The 23,616-nt window shown below is 52.7% G+C and overlaps 1 protein-coding gene across 2 annotated transcripts in view; it reads left to right on the top strand.

Annotated features, from left to right (window-relative positions):
• The window catches only part of CCDC40 (coiled-coil domain 40 molecular ruler complex subunit), a 48,502-nt gene that overhangs the window by 20,962 nt on the left and 3,924 nt on the right, over positions 1-23,616 (top strand). For both annotated transcript variants that reach the window (XM_070226816.1, XM_023651866.2), the window contains exons 11-19: positions 996-1,117; positions 8,831-9,074; positions 9,155-9,337; positions 13,515-13,760; positions 14,680-14,893; positions 15,926-16,095; positions 16,233-16,324; positions 18,804-18,924; positions 22,930-23,118. In XM_070226816.1, coding sequence (XP_070082917.1) covers positions 996-1,117; positions 8,831-9,074; positions 9,155-9,337; positions 13,515-13,760; positions 14,680-14,893; positions 15,926-16,095; positions 16,233-16,324; positions 18,804-18,924; positions 22,930-23,118 — 1,581 coding nt within the window. The remainder of the gene's footprint in view (positions 1-995; positions 1,118-8,830; positions 9,075-9,154; positions 9,338-13,514; positions 13,761-14,679; positions 14,894-15,925; positions 16,096-16,232; positions 16,325-18,803; positions 18,925-22,929; positions 23,119-23,616) is intronic.

The raw sequence follows: 23,616 nt of genomic DNA, 5'->3' as shown, positions 1-23,616 counted from the left end.
CCTCCTGTAATTCAGCACTCCACCAGCTCGCTAATGGTGCAAGGATTCCGTTAGGGCTGATCTGTCAGGACATTCTGGGTACCACTCAAAACAGCGAGTGTGATGGAGCCAAGAACGAGCTGGGCGTATAGGCGTCACCTCATTTGATACTACAGCCCCAGGACGTGGTACTGTTACTGTACCCATGTCACAGCCAGGGACACAGGGGACAAGGAGGCGAGGTCGCCTACCTAATCCTGAGCTCGCAGCCCAGGCAGCCATACTCTGCGAACAGCCCTTAGCCTCTGCCCCCAAGCATAGGGGAGACCCCCTTGCCTTTGCAGTGAATTCCGGAGCCCTCTTCCTGATTTCAAGGCCCTCCCCGCGTGAGCCCAGGCCTTATCCCAGCTGGTCCCCACCACCACTGCGATCTGGGACATCCAGCCTCAGCTCATCCCATCCCCACCTCTGGACCACGTTGTCCACCCCACCCACCTGCCCGTCCAGCTCTGCTTCCTTGTCCCCAGTCTGGGTAGGCCACGCTTCTCCCAACAGCACGCTCACATCCAGCTGTCATTCTGCAAACAAATGGCCCCCCGTCCAGTGTGGGCTCCTTAAAGGAAGGGGTGCCAGGCACCGAGGCTGCGCCTGTCCTGTGTGGCCTGAGCTCCGGTGTGTGGACGGGAGCATAGTGAGAATCAAGGACCTCCGCTCACCCCGGTGTTTGGGGTCTGGCATGGGGCGGGTGTCGATGGATGTCGGCCAGCTGCCTCCTCCTCTCACCCCTGGCACCGGGCGCCAGGGGACCCTGAGTAAAGGCACAAACGGGGGTCCCAGGAGTCTTTAGGGCTGTATTTTGTTTTGCGGTTATCCTTTTGCTGGTGCACGATAAAGACAAGCGAGGGTGACATAGGCAAGGAGCTGATTCAGGAAAGTTGGGGCTCTCGACGTTCTTTGGGGCTTTGAGCAAAATGAAATAAGACCAACACGCACATCACCCCAACTCCCCCCCGCAGGCCTGCACAGAAATCGATGCCATCACCATGGAGAAAAAGCGTATCCTGCAGCAGTGGGCCACCAGCCTGGTGGGCATGAAGCACCGCGACGAGGCTCACAGGGCCATCCAGGAGGCTCTCAGGTATGGGCTCCCAGGATGGGCCTCCCCCACTTCCGGTGTGCCGCAGTGGTGGGGCCAGGGGGCTCAGGGGGCAGGCGGGGCCGGGGCAGGAGAGAGATGTGTGGGAAAGGCGGAGGCGGGCCGGGCGTGGACCACGCACTCCCACCCCATCCCAGGTGAGCGAGGAGCACAAAGGGGGCACCTGCAGCCCGCTTCCGACCTGAAAGCTCCCGTATTGTTCCCCAAGATCTCAGCGTTTCTTAAGTCCTTTCAAACTTTCCGTGGCAGCAAAGCTTTCCCACTCAGATTTCCTGGGAGGATTAAGGAGAAACAATGAGAGAGAGGAAAGAGAAAGCGGTATTTATCTTTGGGAGATAAAGGTGTCCCTTTGATTTGCAGCCTCACCACCTGTGTGCGGAAACTCCATCCCTCCTCGGCTGTGCTGCCCAGGGCTGCGTTCCAACCAAAATCCTGTTTTAATCTCCCCTCGAAGGGGAAGCAGGAGGCCCCCTCCTCGCGTCCCCCTCCCTCACTTCTAGCAAGGGGTGCACGTGTGGCTTGAGCCTGGTATTGGGTCGGGGGCCTCCAGGCACAGCGCCCCCTTAATTCCCCAAACTGCCCAGGGTTATGGGGACCCAGATGTGATCCCCCAATTCTGGAGGTGCCTTCAACTCGGCCTCCACTTCTGGCGCCCAGCACACAGCCTGGCAGCGAGCGGGTGCCCCCGAAAGAGTCGCTGAACGTGGGAAGGAGTGAATGAGTGAATCGCTTTGTCAGTCCCGCAGCACGGTTTCTGGTGGTTGCAAGACGAGGAGATAATTTTCCTTCCTGGTCTTGTGATTAAAAAACAAACAAACAAACGAAAAAGGCATGTATGATTGTTTTAAAACAGGACATTTTTACACGAATAACGCTGAATTAAAAGTGTCCATTTCCTCCGCCTCCCTGAGTCAACAACGTAAAGCCAAAGGGAGAGCTGTGGGACTGTGAAGGCAAATTCCCTCTGAATGTGCAGGTGGAGGAACCAGGGCCGCCGGGGGCTGGGGGGCTGGGACGCAGGCCTCACCTGCCCTGCCCTCGCCGGGGCTCCCTCCCGAGCGTTTGCTGTGGCAAAGGCCTTGGCGTCTGGGCAGCATTTTCCTTCTGCCTGATGCGGACCTGGAGTCGGTCAAGGCTGAGGTTCGCCGCCTACGCTCCCCTGCAAGGACTGGGGTGCAGGTACCACCTCCGGGACCCCCTCTTGTCCAGCGCTCCTGTGCCTCCAGGACTAACCCAGAGTGCCCCCCGCGCCCCTCCATCCTCGCCTTGTCCCCGAGCGTCTCCGAGATGTGGCCTGGCCACCCCTCCTTTTTCTTTATTTTTTTAATTTAATCTTTTGAATAGATAATACAGCCGCTTGGTTAAAAATGTTTGTAGAATCGCATCCAGTGAGGTCTCTCTCCCTCCCCCGTCCTGCATCGCCCGGTGCCCCTTCCCACAGACAGTGCTCCTGGTTTCCTGGGTTTCCCTCCCTAGACATTCTGCGCCATCATAAGAAAATCCAGGTATCCGTGCTCTTCGTTTCTTTGTTGCACCGAGGTAGCGTGCTGTGTACGGGGTTCTGTGTCTTGCTTTTTTCATTCAACAACACGTCCTGGAGATCTTTCCAAATCAAAATATAAAGACCATTCATTCCTTCTTTTTCCACCACGAAGCGTTCTGTTGGGAGCTTCTAGGGGGAAGGCTCCCAGGGGGTATCTGGGGTATTCACACTCCTTTTCTCTTGCGGTGTCGCCATACCTACCAGTGTCCAGGATTGTTATATTTTATATTATGCTATGTAACTATGTTATATTCTCTATCAAGCCTGGAAGCTCCAGGTTCCAGGGTGCGCACATGCGCAGGTCTGGCAGGTGTTTCTAAGTAAAGCTGTGATGGTCACACCAGGGGCGTTCCAAAGTCCCATGACAGCTCGGTGTGCTATCCCACTTTTGGGTTGTGCCAATCTGATTGAAGAAAAAAATGATATCATGTTTTTAAAATATGTGTGCATGGAATGTTCAGTGAATATTTTAGCAAAAGGCACAGCCCCTCTAACAACAGGGGGTAGAGTGCTGCGTGCAGCTCAGCTGTCCTCTCTCGACTCCGTACGCCGGCTGCAGAGGAGCGAGGTCCACCTGCATAAGGCGTGGGCTGTGCAGGATGCTGGGAGAATTGTGAATCATAATTGCAGAGATGTGCCATCTCCACCTAGATGGGTCTGAGGAAGGAAACCCAAGACCGCTTAACAGAAGTTCAGGGCGTTGCAAAAATGAAATATTGCATTGCCGATGAATTCTAGGCCAGTTCAACAACTGAACCAAATACCCAATACCAACTCATCGATGTTCAATGAGTTCGTCCATTTTTTAAAAAATGGATGAAAATGCTGATATTCTTGGTGGATGGTCAGGAAGTTGGCCACGATGCCAGCACCTGGCAGCTGTCTGGGCGTTGTGAGGTCCCTGCGGACCAGGCCCCGCTGGCTCTGAAGCTGGCTTTTGCCGTCACGTCGAGAATGCATCTGGTGAATGCTGGCCAGAGGCTGATAGAGAAATGAGAATGCCAATTTGCTCGTGTCCACTAGGAAATGTAAGCACCAAAGCCCCCGATGCTTATCTGGGAACGAACACAGGCCCGCCGCTCAGGGAACAGCTCAGCAGTGGGAACGTCGAGGCCCCAGCCTGCCTGCCTCCCGCTTCTTCCCCGGAGCACCAGGCAGCCCGGCCACGCAGGAAGAGGTACCCCTGCAGCCCTCCCGGGGCGCTTGCCTCTGTGCCAATCCTGCCTCCTCCATCACCCTCCCCCCCACTTTGATGCTTATGTGATTTTTCCAGATAACTCCATGTCCTTAATTAGGTTCCAGTCAAATCTGGTACTTTCTCTTTTTCATTCTCTTTGTTTGTCTCTTCACCTAACGTCAATTCCACAATTTAACTCTTGGAAAACGATCTGACTTCCCTGTCTTTTGGGTGGAGGGGGGCACCATAATCTTGCCCCCACGTGTCTCATACATAAGCTGCAAGTTTAGCTGAAAGCCGGCGCGTTCCTTGTCAGCTACTCCCTGCCGTCTTCCCCGTTTCGCAGGGGCGTTGCACACTGACACAAGAATGCAGGGGGAAGGCTGACACGTGTGCTTCCGTTCAGTTCAGCTGGTCCAGGGCTGACACAAGGTAGCCGAGGGGTGGGCCCCACACCTTCCAGGCTTCCTTTTCCCTGAATCCTAACAACGACAGAGGCAGCTCCCGCGGACAGTTCCCTTCAGAGCGGAGTGTGGGGGTGGGTCGCCCGCCGGAGCAAGGGAGAGCAGGAGGAGGGTCGACAGTCGCCACGGGGGAGCCTTGGTCCTTCCGTCCACTCAGCCTTGAACAGGGTCAGACGTGGAATCCAGAGCAAGGCAATAATGGCACACGATTTGCCCTTTTCCCGTGTGACAGGCCGTGCTCAGCTTGGTCTGGCCTGGCCCCGCAGACCCTCGGAGGACGGCTCTGTCATTACCCACATTTGCGGAAGAGGAGGGGGGAGTGGAAGGCAGTGTGGGGTGAGCTGGACTGGAACCCTGCCGGGGCGGCTGCAGTGGACCTCTTTCAGCCTGGGGTCTGGCAGGTAGCGCCCATCACCGCCAACGTCCCCTGTGCCCTAGGACACCTGCAACCCTGGAGACCAGGCCCACCGTGTGACCACAGAGAGCAGCTGGTTAAAGGGGTGTGGGGGAGACCCTTAGGGATTGCCCTAACGACACATCGTGTCCCGTCCCCCCTTCCCACTCAAGGAGACAGAGTGGCCGTCCCCCGCCGGGGCTCCCCGAGGCTGGAGGGCATGTCTCATGGACTGGACCCGGCAGCCATGGGTGAAGCCAGCCTGTGACATGGAGAGAAGACGGTCCCCGCCACGCCGGCCCTTTAGAGATGGGGGCTACCCATCGAATCTTTGCAACGTTAGTGACAAAATCGCACAAAAGTGGGTCCCAACCACAGGTGAACGGTCCCTACTGAGACCGCAGGAAACGCTGAAAGTCATACATTCAAAGGAAACGAGTCATTTTCACGTGAAACTTCTCAAAACAAGCCAGAAAAACTCAAAAAGCTTCTTTCTCCTTTTGTGACAAGGACAATTTATTAGCGTTTTAGGTCCTCGCAGGCAGCTCTTCCCCCACGCATATGCTGTAGCGAGCATTCAGACTTCCGTCGTATGATTTGTAACTCTGTCTTTTTTAAATTGGACATCTTATTTTCATTGTCAGATTTTAGACATTTATGAGGCTGCTACTTCCTAAAAAGAAAATGAGTACCTTTTTAATTTTGTCGGGTTTATTGAGGTTAATTTATGTACAAAAGTTATCCTTTTGGAGTGCACAGTTCAGTGAGTTCTGGCAAATGGACAGAGGGACGTGACCCCCGTACACTCAAGATGTCAGACATTTCCTTCACCCCCAAAGTCAGCACCTCTCCCACCTCCGGCCGCCAGCAAACACTGGTCTGATTCTGTCCCTGGAGTCCTGTCATTTCCAGGACGTCACGTAAATGAAAGCCTGCAGCATGTGGCTCTTCTCGTCATGCTTCTTTCACTGAGCGTCGTCGTGCTTTTTCGAGCCCTCCTGGTGCTGCGAGATCGGTGGTGCCTTCCTTCTTGTTGCTGAATAGTATTCCACTGCATGGATACGTCAAACCTGTGTATCTCCTCACCAGCTGATGGCCGTGCCGATGTCTCTGGTGTGGGAGTATCGTGAATAAAGCTGCTGTGACACTCTGGGCGGGTCTTAGTGTGGACGTTTGTTTCCTTCTCTCCTGGGTGAACACCTCGGTGTGGGGGTTGCTGGTAAGTGTATATCTTACTTTATAACAAACTGCCGAGGTGTTCTCCAAGGCGAGTTGTCCCCTTTTGCATTCCCACCAGCAGTGTACGAGATTCCCAGGGACTCCCGTCCTCACCAACACCCAATAGTGTCGTCATTTTAATTTTAGCCATTACATCCAGCCATCAGTAGATGTGTCGTGGTGTCACATCGAGGTTTTAATTTGCATTTCTCTAATGACTAATGACGGTGAGCATCTTTTTGTGTGCTTATTTCCATGCATGTATCTTCTCTGGTAAAGTGTCTTTTGCTCATTTTTAAATGAGTGGTTTATCTTATTAGTGAGTTATGAGTTCTCATATATTCTGGATACAAGTCCTTTATCAGATGTGCATCTTGAAAATATTTTTCTCCCTGTCTGGCTTGTCTTTTCATTTCCTCAGCAGCATCTCTTGAAGAGTAGAAGTTTTCAATTTTGATGAAGTCCAATTTATTCATTTTTTTTTCTTTCATAGTTCATTCTTTTTATGTCCTCTCTAAGAAATCCTTTGCCTGACTCTGACCTGCCATAAAGATTTTCTCCTATGTTTTCTGCTAAAGTTTTATCATTTTAGCTCTTCCATTTAGGTATACAATCCATTTCAAGTTAATTTTTGTTATGGTGTGAGGGCCAGGTTCGGTCTTTTTTCAACATGTCTCTCCAGTTCTCCTGGCAGCACTGTCGAAAGACTGTCCTTTCTCCGTTGAGACACTGTGGCACCTTCGTCAAAGATGAAGCGGGCGTACGTGCGTGTGTTGGTGTGTGTCAGCCTGTGGACTCTCTATTCTGTTCCCCTGATCTGTCTGTCTGTTCTCCCGCCAACACCACAGTGCTTGACGACTATAGCTTTACAGACGGTCTTAAAATCAGACAGGGGCAGTCTTCGCTCTCCTTTTACAAAATTATTTTGGCAATTCTAGGTCCTTTAGATTTCCACATAAATTTTAGAATTAGCTTGTCAATTTCTGGGGAAAAAATGCCCTCTGGGATCATGACTGGAGTTGCACTGAGTCTCCTGGTCTGTTTGGGGAGAATTGACACCTTAGTGATAGCGAATTTTCTGCCGAATGAACGTAGTGTATCTCTCCTGGATCTTTTTCTATGTGTACAGATGTTTATTGCTACACTGATGAAACTAGAAAAGGACCAGAAAACTGGAAAGAGCCTAATCGTGTATCAATGAGGGTGATGAAATTATGACACTTCCTCATTTGGAATACTCTCTGGTTGCTGAAAAGAATTAAGGAGATTTCTATGTGCACTGATATTGATCATCTCAGACACAGCACGAGAAGAAGTAAGGTGCAGAACAGGATATATAAGCTACCACCTGTAATTTTTTAAGTGGAAAGAAACACTCATGTGCACACAAACATAATGCTTATATACGCATGGAATATATCTGGGAAGACATTTAAGAGATAGTAGCAGGTTGCTGGGAAGAGCATTGAAGGCCCTGGAGTAGATGTGAGAAAAATGTCAAAGCTGTTATTCTAGTTCAAGAAGAAAGTCCTTTCTGAATTTTTGAATATGAATTTATTTGAAGGATAAGATGCTGTAAGGCATGTGTGAAGTACGGCGGGACAGCTCCGAAAACACACCTCTCACACACACACAAGCTCAGATTCCATAATCCAGTATCTGTATTTTTTAATTTTTTTAATTGTTCATAATAGTTTACGTCACTGTGAGATTTCAGTTGTCCGTTATTTCTTGTCCATCACCACGTAGGGGCTCCCCTTCACCCCTGTGCCCACCCCACCCCCCGGTAACCACTCAACTGTTTTCTCTGTCCGTGGGTTTGTTCACATTCCACATATGAGTGAAATCATCTAGTGTTTGTCTTTCTCTATCTGGCTTATTTCACTTAGCATAATTCCCTCCAGGTCCTTCCATGTTGTTGCAAATGGGATGAATTTGTCTTTTTTATGGCTGAGTAGTATTCCATTGTATATATATATACACCACATCTTCTTTATCCAGTCATCAGTTGATGGGCACTTGGGTTGCTTCCGTGTCTTGGCTATTGTAAATAGTGCTGAAATGAACATAAGGGTGCATATGATACTGTGGATTGTTGATTTTAAGTTGTTTGGGTAGATACCCAGTAGTGGGATGGCTGGGTCATATTGTAGTTCTATTTTTAGTTTTTTGAGGAATCTCCATACTGTTTTCCATAGTGGCTGCACCAGTTTGCATTCCCACCAGCAGTGTGTGAGGGTTCCCTTTTCTCCACACCCTCTCCAACATTTGTTGTTTCTCGTCTTGGTGATTATAGCCATTCCGACTGGTGTGAGGTGATATCTCATTGTAGTTGTGATTAGCATTTCCCTAATGGTTAGTGATGTTGAGCATCTTTTCATGCGCCTGTTGGCCATCTGTCTATCAGTATCTGTATTTTTAACTTGACATTAATTATAGGTATTTCCACGGCCAGCACACTGAGGGGTAAACAGTAGAATTTGAAGGGACCCCCATCGAGGGTTTCTCCCAGCAACACCATTACTAGGGCCAGGGAGCACCCTTCTCAAATGCTCTGCGCTGCAGTGCTCACATCGAGGAAGCTGGAGTAACAGCATTTCCTTTCCAGCATCATTGTCATGACTGCAGAGGACGGGTGGGTGACAACCCCACAGCACAGAGCCCACTCCAGTTCTTAGCTCCCTTCCCCTTCCTTCTCCTGTAATCATAATACTAAAAGACTTTTAGACCTGGGCTTGAAATAGCTGCTAGTTCTATTAATATATTAGAAAATAGTAGTCAAGTTTCGGCTACTATTGTAAGAGTTGTTTTCCTACTTTATTCCTCTCCGTTCAGTGAGCTTCCTCTGAGTGGGGGCCACCGTACGCACTGGTGTTCTTTACTCTCTCGATTTCGGCAGCGAATGCCAGCATCAAGTCAAGTCCATCGACGGTGAGATCGAAGCCTATAAGAAATCCATCGTGAAGGAGGAGGAAAAGAATGAGAAGCTGGCGAGCATCCTGAACCGGGTGGAGACGGAAGCCAGCCTGATGCAGAAACTGACCGCGCAGAGCCTGAGCAAGCAGGAGGCGCTGCAGAGCGAGTTCGGCACCTACCGGCTCACGCTGCAGGCCACGGAGGACGAGATGGGCAAGGCCCACGTGGTACGGCCGCGGCCCCACCCGGCAGCGCCTGCCTGCCAGGCCTCCTTAACAGCGGCCGCCCTCTGACTCTTCCCTTCCAGGAATACGCGGCGGTGATGAGCGAACTGCAGACCATCCACCAGACGGCCCAGCAGGAGCTGGAGCTGAGGAGGAAGACGGACGCCTCCATCGCGGAGAAGCTGCAGGAGCACACGACCTCCAACAAGATGACCAAGTACTTCTACCAGCTCATCCTGAAGATCCAGAAGGAGAAGACCAACCTGGTATGCCACCTCCTCACACCGCAGCCGCGGGGGACGGGCGCCCTCAGGGACCGTGGGCACGGGGAGGCGGCGCTCAGCGGGAGCAGACCACACACAGCGGATTCAGTGTGAGCAAGGGGGCCTCAGCATGTCTATTCACTTTTCATTTCTTTCTAGTAAAAGCAATGCATTTTTGTTGTAAAAAAACTGAAAAATAGGGGCCGGCCGCGTGGCCGAGTGGTTAGGTTCACGTACTCCACTTCGGCTGCCCAGGGTTTCGCCGGTTCGAATCCTGGGTGCAGACATGGCACTGCTCATCAGGCCATTCTGAGGCGGCGTCCCGTGTGCCACAACTGGAAGAACCCACAACTAAAAATACACAACTATGTACTCAGGAGCTTTGGGGAGAAAAAGGAAAAATAAAATCTTTTTTTTTTTTTTTGAGGAAGATTAGCCCTGAGCTAACTACTGCCAATCCTCCTCTTTTTGCTGAGGAAGGCTGGCCCTGAGCTAACATCCGTGCCCATCTTCCTCTACTTTATGGGTGGGACACCTGCCACAGCATGGCTTTTGCCAAGCAGTGCCATGTCTGCACCCGGGATCCAAACCGGCAAACCCCAGGCCGCCGAGAAGCGGAACATGCGCACTTAACTGCTGTGCCACCAAGCCGGCCCCAAAAATAAAATCTTTAAAAAAAAAAAACAAAAACCTGAAGCACAGAAAGGAAATAAAGAGGAAAATAAGGCAGCTGTAACTCCACCATCCAGAGATAATCTCTTCTAAATTTTCGGTATATTTCCTTCTGGAAATTTTTCTAACTGCACGTGCTCATACTCACACATGCCAGCAAACACATGCGCACGCACGAACACACTTGCGTATCCACATCCCCATGCACACACCCGAGCAAGCACACTCACATGTGCGCACACACTCACACATACACACTAATATGCACTCACTCACACAGACACACAGACATACTCACACACTCAAACATGCACACACATGGACGCACACCTTAAACAACATAGGACTCATTTAACGACTCTCTCGGCAGACACGTCAGGCTGCTTCTTGGTTTTCAATATTGTGAGTAACTCAGCACCAGGCATGCTTGCTCGCGCATCTTTGCCCACGTGTGCAAGGATGAATTGCTGCAGCGGAAGCCCTGGGTCGAAGGGTGGGAGCATTTTCAATAGATTCCAGCGCCTCTGCTCGCCGAGGTTTGGCCTGGGGGTCCCGGAGTGTGATTTGACCTTCCCGGCCTGGGACCCCTGCCATGAGCTGTCTCTTGCTCTCCCAGGGGTCTTGCTTTGCTCCACACTGTGATGGGGTCCCTGTGTCCTCAGAAAGCAATTCCGTACTTGAATTGTTTCTTCTTCGCCTCTTCCCTTGGTGGGACCCCCACTGGAGTCCCCTGTGTCAGTGGGTCCCCTCGGAGGATCCCACTGAGGCCACCACACCCTGTGCCAGGCCGAGGGCACAGCCCAGGAGAGGGCTTGTCCCTGGCTCCCCACTTAAGTCTCAGTGGGGGAGCTGAGTCCTGTCCAACCTCGTCAATTCGTGTAACAGCAGCCACATGAACATATTTCAGCCCCACCGGAAGGTTCCACCTGTATGGCTGCAACCCAGGCCCTTCTGAGAGGTAGGAGAGGAAGGGGAGCCGGGCCTCTCCGGCCTTAGGTCAAGAGTGTGAGTCCTGCTCCCGTGTCATCTGGGCCTCTGCCTTCACTCTCTTGCCTGGTACAAGACACCTCGAAGGTGTCAGAGGATTAAATCTAACCGTTTATTAAAATTCGAGCAATTTTTATTAAAATTCAAGCAAAAATTCGTGCCTGGGGAGGGCCAGAGGCCGTGCGCCCCAGATGTCAGCCATCACCATTGTTGTCATGGTGGATACTGGTCAGGAGGGGGCCCAGCTGAGCCAAAAGTGGTGGGTCGCCCACCAGCGGGGCTCACCTCTCCTCCCAGAGGGCAGAGCCACTGTTTACCTGGCTGGCAGCCTGAGGCCTCACCCCTCCCAGACACCTGGGAGGAGGGCAGCTGACTCCTGGCCTGGCTGTGCCAAGGAAGTGGGGAGACAGGGCTGGAACTAAGACTGTACACTGCAGGGTCTCCTTGGGCCGTCCTGGCTGATGCCTGCAGAGGCCTGCCGGTCCTTCTTCTGGGAAGTGAGGGCAAGATCACCTACTGGGAGCAAAACTATGGGCCCCGGGGTGCACTGGAGAAGCTGAGGAGCACAGTGGGTGTGGAGTAACCTGCCCACCGAGGCGGGTCCCCAGGCCCCCAGCAGCCGGTGGGTGTGGCACATGTACTACCACCGATGTCCAGAGGAGGGCAGTAGGGAGTCTCGGGCCAACATTCCTGCATTACAATTGCCCCCGGACCAGCAAGTGAGCTCTTGAAAGGGGCTCTTTTTCTGAACTCCTCAAAAACTTCACGGGCCAGTGGGCCAGTGGGCCAGTGGGCCAGTGGGCCAGTGGGCCAGCGGCAGGCGGGGCGGGGCATATCTGGGACAAGGAGCAGAGGCTGTGGATGGACGGATTCATCCGGAGAAGGGTCCAGATGGAGTGTGGGTCCAGTCGATGGTGGGGTCTAGACCATTAATTCAGGGGCAGTGCTGACATCCCGGGAAGGGGCCAGGGTGCTCTCAACAAGGAGAAGCAACAGCCCAGGACCGGAGCCTGGAGAGGCCGGGTGTTCTGGCTGGTCTGGCTGGTGGCTGAAAGGGGCCTAGGATCTGAAGCCCCCACAGGGCTGGGCGAGTGCTGGGCAGAGAGGAAGGTGGGAGCCCCTGTGAAGACCCCGGCGATCCCAGACAACCTTGGCAAAGAAAGAGGGGTGTGGCATGGCCTGAGCGCAGAGGGGCTAGAGGGCCCAAGAACCTTATCACGGGGAACTGGGTGGCTTGAGATGCTGGAAGCTTCTGCTCCAGGTGGGCAGGGTCTGGCTTTAAAACTTAGGAATGTTGGGTGTCCTGGAAAGTCACTCATGGTGGCCAGTCAGAGAGTGCATGTGACACAGACCCAGCCCAGTCATGGGCGGAGGAGCCGAGATGACCCTGGGGGCCTGGGAGCCACGGGCCGTGAGAGGGCTGAGGTTTTGCATGGGCCACAGGGGGCGAGGGGCTGGCTGGTGCGGTCCGAGCAGAGCCACAGAGACCAGGGTAAAGGACCTGGTTCCCAGAGTGAGCCTGAGCGGCTGGCACTGCCACTGCCTCCCTTCCTGATTTTCACAAATGTCCTTATGATAAACCCTCTGTCGCAGGAGGGCATCCCAGCGAATCTGTCTTCTGAGAGCAGCAGAGGAGACTGGGTGGGCTGGTCAGACGTTCAGGGCAGCGAGTGGCCCCGAGGCGCCCTCGGCTGCTCCACCCCCAGAACCCAAGGTTGGCGAGACCCAGGGCTCACAGCTCACAGTGGGATCTTTTCTTTCCAGGACTGTGTCCAGTTTTCAGTAGAGTGTAAGGACATCTGTCCCATGAATGAAAATTAGAAGTCGTTGTTAAGTGTTTGCCATGGCATTACTTAGACTAGGGATTTTGGTAACAGACTACAAGCTCAAAGAGGGCGGGAATCTTGGTTTTTTCACCAAACAGAACAACTGCCTGCAGCAGCCACCAGGCGTTCAATTGACCGTTGTCGAGCGGCTGAGGGAATGCCTAACGGCAACCATGACTTGCTTCCTTGTTTCAAATACGACAGAGTACTGCACGGCCAGCAAAAAGGATGCAGCATAAGAGCAGAAGACAAGATTTGTCAAATTAGAAGGCAGCTTACAAATCTATGTGTAGAGTGTGATCCTGCTTTTGTGTTTTGGGGGAAGGCGGGGGTTTGTATGAAGACTGGAGGGGAGGACAGATTCCACATGGTGGTGGCTAGCCGTGTGGCAGAATTGTGGGTGATTAAGATGTTCTCTTCTTTCCTCGCCTGTATTTTCACATTTCCCCACAAGGTATGTTACTGTTTGTTTAAGAAGAAGAAACAATAATGTTATCTTCCTTTTTTGTGAGAAGTCACCATTAGGGTTCCAGCAAGTAGGTCCTTTGCCAGGTCCTTGAGGAGGAGAGAAAGCCAGCCCACTCCTGCTCGTGCTTTGGAACTTCTCCAGGTGTTCGAGGACCTAGCAGGCAAGCCAGCTCACATGGAGCCCCTGGAAAAAAAATGTTCAGACATATTTCCTTTTGCGAATTCAGGGGACACATCTTTCCAAAATTGACGGTGACATCGCCAAGACCACCCTGGACATCACGAACACCAGCTGCAGGCTGGACATGCATCAGAAGACGCTGGCCGAGCTGGACCAGGAAGTGAAAAAAGTCAACGTCCTCATCACCAACAGCGAGAACGAGATCTCCAGGCGCACGATCCTGATCGAGAGGAAGCAAGGCCTCATCAACTTCTTCAACAAGCAGTTGGAGCAGATGGTTTCCGAGATGGGGGTAAGGCCCCAGGGCCGGGGAGGCACCTCTGGCTGATATTTGCACCTGGCCATTTCAGGAACTGCTTCCATGTAGACGTGAGCTTCTGCCCCCAGTGAAGTGGCGAGTGTGTGGGAAGCTGTGTGTCAGGGGTCAGCAAACCTTCTTCTGTCGAGGGCCAGTTAATAAATATGACAGGTATTGTGGGCCAGATGGTCGCTGTCGCCACCAGCTCACCCCTGCCATCGTGAGAAAGGAGCCATAGGCCGTACATAACAGATGGGCGTGTCCATGTCCAATAAAACCTTATTTATGGCCACTAAAATTTGAATTCCATATTCACCTGGCACGAGATATTCTTCTTTTGAGTTTTTGTACGGCCCTTGGACCATACAAAGACAGGTGGCAGGCAGGATTCGACCCTCTGAGGCAAGCGGTCTGACGAGTCCTGTAGGTTATCCAGGCAGCTCTAACCTAAGGACCCCCCCGGGCTTCAAGTCCCGGAGTGGGACAGGTGGCTGGGGGTGTGCTCTCTGGTAGACCCCAAAATCCAGAGGGCCCTGTGAAAGCCCCAACCCAAATGGATTCTAAGGGAGTGAACACCCTGACCCTGACGGTGCGCTGTTAAAAGACAACTTTCAAAGCCCCTTTGGGGTACGGGGTCCCTGCCGACCCTTATATGGCTGTGGCCTGGTGGGGCCACGCCAGCAGGGGCAAGATGAGGGGGCCTCAGAGCCCCCCTGTGACCTGTATTTCCCACAGCGGGTCCAGGGCATATGGCCAGGGCCCTCGGGGAGGGAACCCAATGATGAGGCCCTACCCTCTGAATACTGCCCCCCCTCCACCACCCAGGACAGATGCACGAACTCGGGGTCCCAGCCCTCGGCAGCCCACCCAGAAAGCAGACCTTTGAAACAAGGAGGCTCATTTTGCTTTTCAGGGGGAAGAGATGGGGCCCCTGGAGCTTGAAATCAAAAGGCTGACCAAGCTGATCGAGGAATACAACGCCCACGTGACGCAGGCCCAGGTGACCTGGCTGCGCCTGCAGCAGGAGATGGTGAAGGCCACGCAGGAGTGCGAGGAGCAGGTGGGCTCCCTGGCCATGTTCAAGAAGGAGCTCCACATCCTGGAGCAGAAGAAGCTGCGAATAGAGAGTAAGAGCTGCCCTGCGCTCGGCGTCCGAGGCGACTCCGCGGCTGGGCGGGGGCCCACCTCCCAGGGCGGGGTGTCCACGGTGGAGCCCACCGCCTTACGTTCACAAAGCTTCACAGCAGACCACAACGGGGCTCACATCCCATTGCGTAAAGATGAGCCGGTGCCCTGACTGGCCAGCCAGTTTGCAGTCATGGTGGAAGTCGTTGAGAAAATTTACTGAACTTGTTAAGTTCACAGACTTCAGGCCTCCCAGAGAGAGGAAAGTTGGAAAACGGTCCCCGGGCTCCCCCAGCCCCTGTCTTGCCCAGGCTGGGTCTGGGTCCCAAGGGTCTCCAATGTGCCAAGGTGTCCAGAGAGGGAGCGGACACCCTTCCCAGGCCACCATCCACCCACATGGCCACTCGCTGAGGCATCCTGGTCCCACCTGGTCTCTGACCAGGGATCCATCAGGTCAGCCCCGCCACGTGGCGCCACGGGAAATGCTGCTCGGTGGTCCGGGCCCACTCCTCCTGGACACATCATATACCATTTCTTCCCAGCGGTCTTGCCACCTTCTTGCTCTGCCCCTGGGGCACCCAAACTCGCTTGTTGGAGATTAGGGTCTGTTTTCCACCCCTGGCTCCTGAGCTCGGCCTGGACAGGGCCGGGGGGCAGGGCTCGCCTTTCCTGGAGTCTCAGTGTCTGAGTGTGGACAACGTCCCCAAAGTGGAAGGAGCCTGAGTGTCCTCAGGGGAGGGGAGCTTGCTCTCCATCATCACACACACACATGCCCCCATTGGTCATCCATGCCAGGGTCCTTTCAGTTCCTCAAAGGGTCTGGCTTTGGAAACGAAGTGGCCAGGAAGAAACCGCTTCCGTCTCCTCTGGCCCAGCAGGGACGGGACTAGGGTGGGGGCACCCCTAGGAACAGCGGGCGGGAGGGGTGCTGTGGGGAGAGACCCCGCCCCCTGCTCTGGGAATGCGGCTGCCGGGCTGGCCAGGGCTCCACCCTCCCCGGGCTGCTCCCTCGGCATCCTCGCTCTCTGCCGCAGACAAGATCGATCAGGAGAAGAAGGAGCAGAAGGAGATTGAGCGCCACATGAAGGACCTGGACAACGACCTGAAGAAGCTCAACGTGCTGATGAGCAAGAACCGCACCTGCTCCGAGGAGCTGCAGCAGGACAACCTGGTGACCGAGAACGAGTTCGTGCGCTCGCTGAAGGTCGGCTCCCCTCGGCCCGAGCCGGGGCACACGGTCTCTGGCCCTTTGGCCCGAGGGCTGACGGAGGGGGGCACGTATGTGGGCACACGTGTCCTCCAGCGTGCACCCCACAGCCGCCCTCGTCCCTCCTGATGCAGGCCTCTGAGAGAGAGACCATCGAGATGCAGGAGAAGCTGGACCAGCTCAAAGAGGAGAAGGCGGCCATCCTGAACAACCTGGTGGAGGCAGAGTGAGTGCCCATGTTGGGTGCACTGATTCTTTTTTCTTTTTTTTTTGGTGAGGAAGATTTTCCCTGAGCTAACATCTGTGCCAATCGTCCTCTATTTTATGTGGGATGGCGCCACAGTGTGGCTTGACGAGCAGTGCTAGGTCCACACCCGGGATCTGAACCTGTGAACCCCAGGCTGCCAAAGCAGAGCATGTGCACTTAACCACTACGCTGCCACCAGGCCAGCCCCAGGTGCACTGATTCTAAATGCCACTGCCCTGTGGAGCCCGTGGGCATCCACCATCCATTTAAAACCGCCTGGGGAGCGGTTCTGGAACCCACGCTGGAGGATCCCAGAGAACAGCTGGCTGTCACTGCAGGGCTCTGGTCTCTCGCCCCCGGGGGAAGCCCTCCCACCAAACCAGTTATCACTGGAAATCGAGAGGCTTTCTTTGGGATAAACTTTTTGAAAATTATATTATTTTTATGGTGCCTGATTGTAAGAGTAATCCGTCCCCAACTGTCAGCATTTTAAGCTATAACTGTGTGCGCAGTCAAAAGGGAAAGTCACACATAATTCCAGCTCTCTTCCTTTACCAGAAAACCACCGTGTATGTATACTTCTTTTTCTGCTGCTGCTTTTTCTAAACACAAATGGGGCTGTTTGACGTGCTTCCCCTTGAAGCATTTACACTTCCGTGGCTGTCTTTCTCCGTCCGTGCACGTGATCCCCACCTCCACTGAGGGTGCGTCGTGAGCGATGCCATGTGCTCTGGAAGGGCTGAGCGCCAGAGGCATCAGCCATTCTTGGAGTTTGATGGAACCTACACATAAACCCTGGGGCCGATGCTTCTGCAGGGCGTCTTAGCCCGTCTGGGCTGCTGCAGCAGAACACCACAGACCCGGTGCTTATAAACAACAGAAATTTACTGCTCCCAGTTCTGGAGGCCAGAAGTCCAAGGTCAGGGTGCCAGCATGACCGGCCGAGGGCCCTCTTCTGGCTTACAGACTTCTCCTTGTGTCCTCACAGGGTGAAAGGGGCAAGGGGGCTCTGTCGGGTCCCCTTTATGAGGGCGCTAATCCCATCATGGGGCTCTACCCTCATGACCTAGTCACTTCCCAAAGCCCCACCTCCTAATTCCATCACGTTGGGCATTGGGATTCCAACATGTCACTGTGGGGGGGACACAAGCATTCAGAGCACAGCAGGGAGCAGGTGACTGTGCCAGCATTTTAGCAGCTTCTAGGCTGTTACCCTCTTCAGGCTTTTTGCTGCTGCTTCTGTCAACGTCTATCACTTACATTCACTTTTCTCAGCTCCTCCTAAAGTTACACATGCTGCTGTCTCTCTCTGTCCGTCTTTCTCGCTCTTCCTCTCTTTGTGCCAGAAGTTTGTCTATTTCAAGAGTTGGCAAATCTTTTCTGTAAAGAGCCAGATGGTAAATACTTTTGGCTTCTCGAGCCCTGTGGTCCCTGTTGAAGCCCCTCAGCTCTGCCGTCATAGCTCTAAGCAGCCATGGACCACACAAAACAAATGGATGCGGCTGTGTTCCGATAAAACTTTCTTGGTAGACACTGGAATTTGAATTTTACATTCTTTTTTTCCATACTCAGTCTTTGAAATCTGCTGTGTATTTTACACTTACGGCCATTCAGACTCACCCATGTTCAAGTGGTCCGTAGCCACATGTGGCCGGGGCACCATACCCGGGCAGGAGAGGCCAGTGCTGGCAGCTGGTCTGGGCTGTGACTGTGTCTGTGGGCGCAGATCCCTCCCACCACCCTCGGCCCCCTCAGTCCCTGGCAAACCAGATGCCACCCTGCCCCTGCCCAGGATGCCAGTGGGCCTTCCCCAGAAGTGGGGGGTGTCTATGGGGTCCAGCCTGTGAGCCCCACCTTACCCCAACCCCGCATCCCCCAGCACTGTATTTGGGGAGCACAGCTTCTGGGGTGTGGAGAAGAGAGGGAGGAGAGAGGGAGGTACAGCAGGACCGCACATTCACCCTCCACCCCAGGCTGTGCCATCCCCACGGAAACCCCCTGAGGCTCCAGGCCCACTCCGGTCTCCAGGATGGGACAGCCCCCTTTGCCCTGGGTTGGGCAGGCCAGCAGAACTTAAAAGAGAGGATGTCAGGCCTGGGGGATTTGTTGATCTCCTAGTCCCAGAATGGGGCAATGTCTTCCTATTTCACAGTCAAGCCCTTCGCTCCGTGCCTGGGCATTCACGTACAGCCCCAGCCACAGGAGCGCGACGCTTCAGACAGGAGGGCCGAGGGTCTCCTGCAGTCCATCACACCTGGTCACAGTGTTGACCCTCCTGCTCGGAGCCCACCCCCAAGTATGGAACACGGCGCTCAGTTTCCGCTCAGCCCTGAGTGTCAATCACCGCACTGTGGGTTCTCCATTTTGAGTGAGTCCTTCGCGCATGAGCTCACCGAAGCATCAGAAAGAAATCTCCTTAATTTCTCCAGCTCTTACACTTGGTCTCCTTCCTTTAAAGACACCAGATCATGCTTTGGGAGAAAAAAATCCAACTGGCAAAAGAGATGCGTGCCTCAGTGGATTCTGAGACCGGCCAGACAGAGATCCGGGCCATGAAGGCAGAGATCCACAGGATGAAGGTGGGTGGGAGCGGGTAGGGGAACAGGGGAGCTGGGGACCCGGGAAGGGACCTGCTCCCACACAGCGCACAAGCGAAATGCACTGTTCCCTTGCGTCCTCTTACATCAGGGTCTGTCCAGCTTTTGTCCTCACTGCACTGAAATAATTGTAGGCCACACGGCTCTATGCACGGTATTTCATGAACCACCATTTTATCCTTACTCCGTGCAATCAGTGCACTCCGATATTTTTAAACGCTGGTTGTGACCTCTGAATTTCACCACCTGTTTATGAAATGTATCCCACTATTGTACCAAAAAAAATTCTCGCTCAACAAATAGCTTCAAAGAACGCACCCATCTTTTCCGTCGGAGCCGTGTGTTTCTCTCCACTGTCATCTTTAGCTGGATTTCATTACCTTAAAAAAGGCCGGTAATTAAATCACAGGCCATCATTGAGTCAAAGGTTCAGGGCCGTAAGGATACAAATCAGAGCAGTTAATAAAAATAAATGTGACATCACTTTGACAATGCCGTTTTTAATCATAGCCCCTCTGGCTGTTGAGTTCGGAGGAATTATGATCAAATGCATATGCTACTGATAAGTTTTAAAAACACTCCACTTAACTGGCTTTTCAAACCACAGAAGCCACCATGTTGCTGCGGCAGGTCAGGACCCCGCCGCGGAGCGTCCCCGCGCACACGGGCTGCCTTCTCCCGCCCCTCCAGTTGGTGGCGATTTTTCTCTTAACAAAAAGGATCTTCACATATAGCTCAGCAACTTATTTTTTAAAAAAATGATGTGGACATTAAGGCATTCTTTACCAGTTACAGAGTGTACCGTGGATACATGGTAATTTATGGAAACATTCGCAGGTGGATCCCGTTCAGACTGTTTCCAGTTTGTTGTTGTTTTGTGTCTATAAACAATGTTACAATGATGCCCTTACTTGCTGGTTTTTGTTTGTTTTCCGTAGGCTAGATTCCCAACAGTAAGATGGCTGGGTCAAAGAGTTTATAGCTTCTTCCCTGCACTAGGGTGGGACGGATGCCTCTTCCATGAAGCATGGGAGGACGGCTGTGTCCCCACAGCCTTGGCAGTGCTGGTGTAGTCAGTCTGCCAGCCTTGTCTTAAACTGAGGTATTTTATTGACTAAAAGTTCACCCTCTGTGGCATACAGCCCTGTGAGTTTTGACAAAAGACATAACAGCCATGAAACCACCACCACTTCACGATAGAAAACATTTCCGCCATCCTCAGATTCCCCCGTGCCCTGCAGTCCGCCCTCCCACACCCCAGTCCCTGACATACCAGTCCGTTTCCGTCCCGTAGTTTTGACTTTTCCAGAATGTCGCATAAATGGACCATACAGCGTGAAGCATTCCGAGTCTGGCTTTTCTCACTCAGACGCATCAGTGTGTTGAGATCCATCGTGGTGGTGAAGTCTAATACTCGGTCTGTTCTTTAACGGGTCGCTGTGGCAGTCCATCTAAGAAATCTTTGTCTAACCCGAGGTCACAAAGATTTTCTCTTTGTTTTCTTCTAGAAGCTTCATACTTTTTGGTTTTCCATTAAGGTCCATGATGTATTTGGGGTTAATTTTTGTGTGTGTTGCGAGTTGCGGATGGAGGTTAATTCTTTCACAGGTTGTTCCAGTTCCCTTATTGAAAAGACTGTCCTTTCCCCGCTGCATTTCCTTCTCTCCCTTGTCGAAGTCAGTGGGCCACCTTGCGTGGGTCTGGGTCCAGGCTCTCTGCTGTGCTCCACTTAGCGCCTGTCCCTTCCCCGGTTCCACGCTGTCCTGCTTCCTACAGCTCCACACTTGTGTGATTCCTCCAACATCGTCCTTCTGCTTCACAATTGTTTTGTCTACACTATATTTTTTGCCTTTCCATAAAAATTTGAGAATCAGCTTGTCGATTTCTACAAAAATTCCTGCTGGGATCATGATTGGGGTCGCACTGAATCTATCCATCAGTTTAGAGAGAACTGACATCTTCGCCTGGTTGAGTTTCCCAATCTGGGAGCCCCATACATCTCTCCATTTACTAGCCCTTGTCTGAGCTCCCTCGTCAGTGTGTTTAGTTTTCAGCATCCAGGGCTTGCACATGTTTTGTTCAATTTATAGCTAAGTATTTCATGTTTTCTGGTGCTGTTATAAATTGCACTTTTTAATTTTTCAATTTCCAATTGCTCATGGTTAGTATACAGAAATATAAATGACTTTTAGATATTGGCTTTGTTTCTGTGATTTTGCTAAACTCATTTGTTTACTAGTCTTTATCATATCTGACAATCCATGTGTGAAAAGAGGTTTCTCAGTGTTCTGTGGATTTGCGTTGCTGGCTTACCAGGGGGGACTGAACACAAGAATGCGCCTCTGGGTGTATGTGTGCGCCTGTGTGTGCCCTTGTGGGTGCGTGCCTGTGTGTGTGTGCTCGCATTTGCATTTCTTCATCTAGAGGTTGCCTGTGCATATCTTTGGCTGATTTTCCTACTGGGCTGTTTTCTTATTTCTTAACAATTTTTAGGAGCTCTTTGTACATTGGGGTTGCTAACCCCTGTCTTTTTTTTTTTTTTTTTTTTAAATTTTTATTTTTCCTTTTTCTCCCAAAGCCCCCTGGTACATACTTGTGTATTTTTTTAGTTGTGGGTCCCTCTAGCTGTGGCATGTGGGACGCCGCCCCAGCATGGCCGGGCGAGTGGTGCCATGTCTGTGCCCAGGATTCAAACTGGCGAAACCCTGGGCTGCTGAAGCGGAGCACGCAAACTTAACCACTCGGCCATGGGGCCAGCCCCTAACCCCCGTCTTTAATACCGATTACAGACACTAAAATCTCTAGTCCGCCATTTGCCTTTCCACCCTGTCCAGGGTGTTTTTATCACTCAGAATGTTTTTAATGTTTAGTTGTCTAACATATCAGTCTCTTTCTTTATGGTTTCTGGGTTTCCTGTATTACTCAAGAAGGTCCCCCCAGCTTGAAGTTGCACAAATATAGTCCTAAATCCTTTTCCAGGGTTTGCACATATTTAGATCTTGAATCCACCTGGAATTTATTTGGGGTTATGGTGTGAAGTAGGGGTCCCGCTCTATTTTCTCTCAGCTGGGAGTGAGTTATGCTGACAGCAGGTAGCCAATAATCTGTGCTTTCTCACTAAATTGAATGCCACATTGGTGAGAGCAGCTCCCCACATCCGTGCTGTCCCCATGCCTTGCCGTCCCCATCCCATGCTCATCCTGCTGTCTCTGCTCTGCTGAGATTGTGACAAGGCTGTGCCAGTGCAGAGCATTTGGTGACTGTCACTCTGCATGTCACGGTGCGTTTTAAACCTGGTGGGCTAGGTCTCCCACCACCATTCTTACCATAACTTGGGGATTCTTGCCTGTTTATCCTTTTTTGTTTTAAATCAACTTCATTGCAGCATAACTTATACACAATAACATGCATTTATTTTAAATGTCCAGTTTGATGAGTTTCAACACAAGTACACATGTATGCCGCCACGACGATCAAGACCTAGAACACTCTACCACTCCAGAAAGCTCTCTCGTGCCCCTTATGGTCCATCTCCCACTACAACCCAATCCCCAGCCCCAGGTCCCACAGACCCTTCTTGTCACCACCTCACAAAACCACGGCACATTTTATCCCAACTAAGAAATTAACCTTGGTGCAATACAGTTAAGCAAACCACAGACTCTAACCGCATCTCCCCGTGTCTTTGGCTGACGTCCTTTTTCTGCTCCAGGATCCGATCCCAGATGCATGCAGTCCTCCTGTCTCCTCACCTCCCTGATCTCTGACGGTTTCTCTGTTGGCCTGCGTGGCTGTGTATTCTTTATGTGGACTTTAAGATCATTCTGACCAGCTGATGATGCCCCCAGGCTCCTTTTCCCTCCAGCGGCATCACCCTGGTGGTCTCCCTGCTGGCTCAGTCAGGTGTAGCAGGAGACAGCGCTGGCCGCTATCCTGCATAGCCGTGTCTCGGCCTCCCGCCCCAGCCCCTTTGTCCTGTGTCCCCAGGTCAAGCATGCGCAGCTGCTGAAGCAGCAGGAGAAGATGATCCGAGACATGGAGCTGGCCGTCGCCCGCAGAGAGACCATCGTGACCCAGGCCGAGGGGCAGGGCAAGACAGACAGGAAGTTGCTCACCCGGACAGACTTCCACCACAAGCAGATAGAGCTGCGGCGAAAGATCAGGGACGTTCACAAGGTAGGGGAGGCACACGACAAGGAAGGGAACGTGCCGTGGACCGCCTGTCCACAGGCTGCACCCACCTCTGTCCCCCTTGCACATGGTCAGCAGGTGTGGGCAGCCTGGCTGGCAGGCGTCCCAGGCATCACTGTCCAGGGCTGTCCTCCTGAGGTACCTGCCTCCACATGGGCTGTGACTTCACTCTCTCCCTCCAGCCGCCTCTCAGTGGTCCCTCCCCACCCCATTGCACTGTCACCTCTTCTTCTGCCCCTCACTCCCAGAGTTGCAATCAGAGCTGCCCTGTCGGGCTGTTTTACGAGGCAGAGAAGTGACAGTGGCGGGAATGGGGGATGGAAGGAGCCTGGCTTTGGAACCAGACAAGCTAGCTTTCTCCTGCACTGGGGACAGAAGCCGCTGCATCCTCTGGCCCGAGCCCCACAGCCCGTGTGCTGCTTCCGGGTAAAGATGCAGTGGCTGCAGGAGGTGCCCGCCGCACACCCCTAACCTTCTGCCACA

The sequence above is a fragment of the Equus caballus genome, chromosome 11 (genome assembly GCF_041296265.1).
Source record: "Equus caballus isolate H_3958 breed thoroughbred chromosome 11, TB-T2T, whole genome shotgun sequence".
NCBI classification, from domain to species: domain Eukaryota; kingdom Metazoa; phylum Chordata; class Mammalia; order Perissodactyla; family Equidae; genus Equus; species Equus caballus.
The sequence above is the reverse complement of the archived record's forward strand: the minus strand, read 5'-3'. Positions and strand labels throughout refer to the sequence as shown.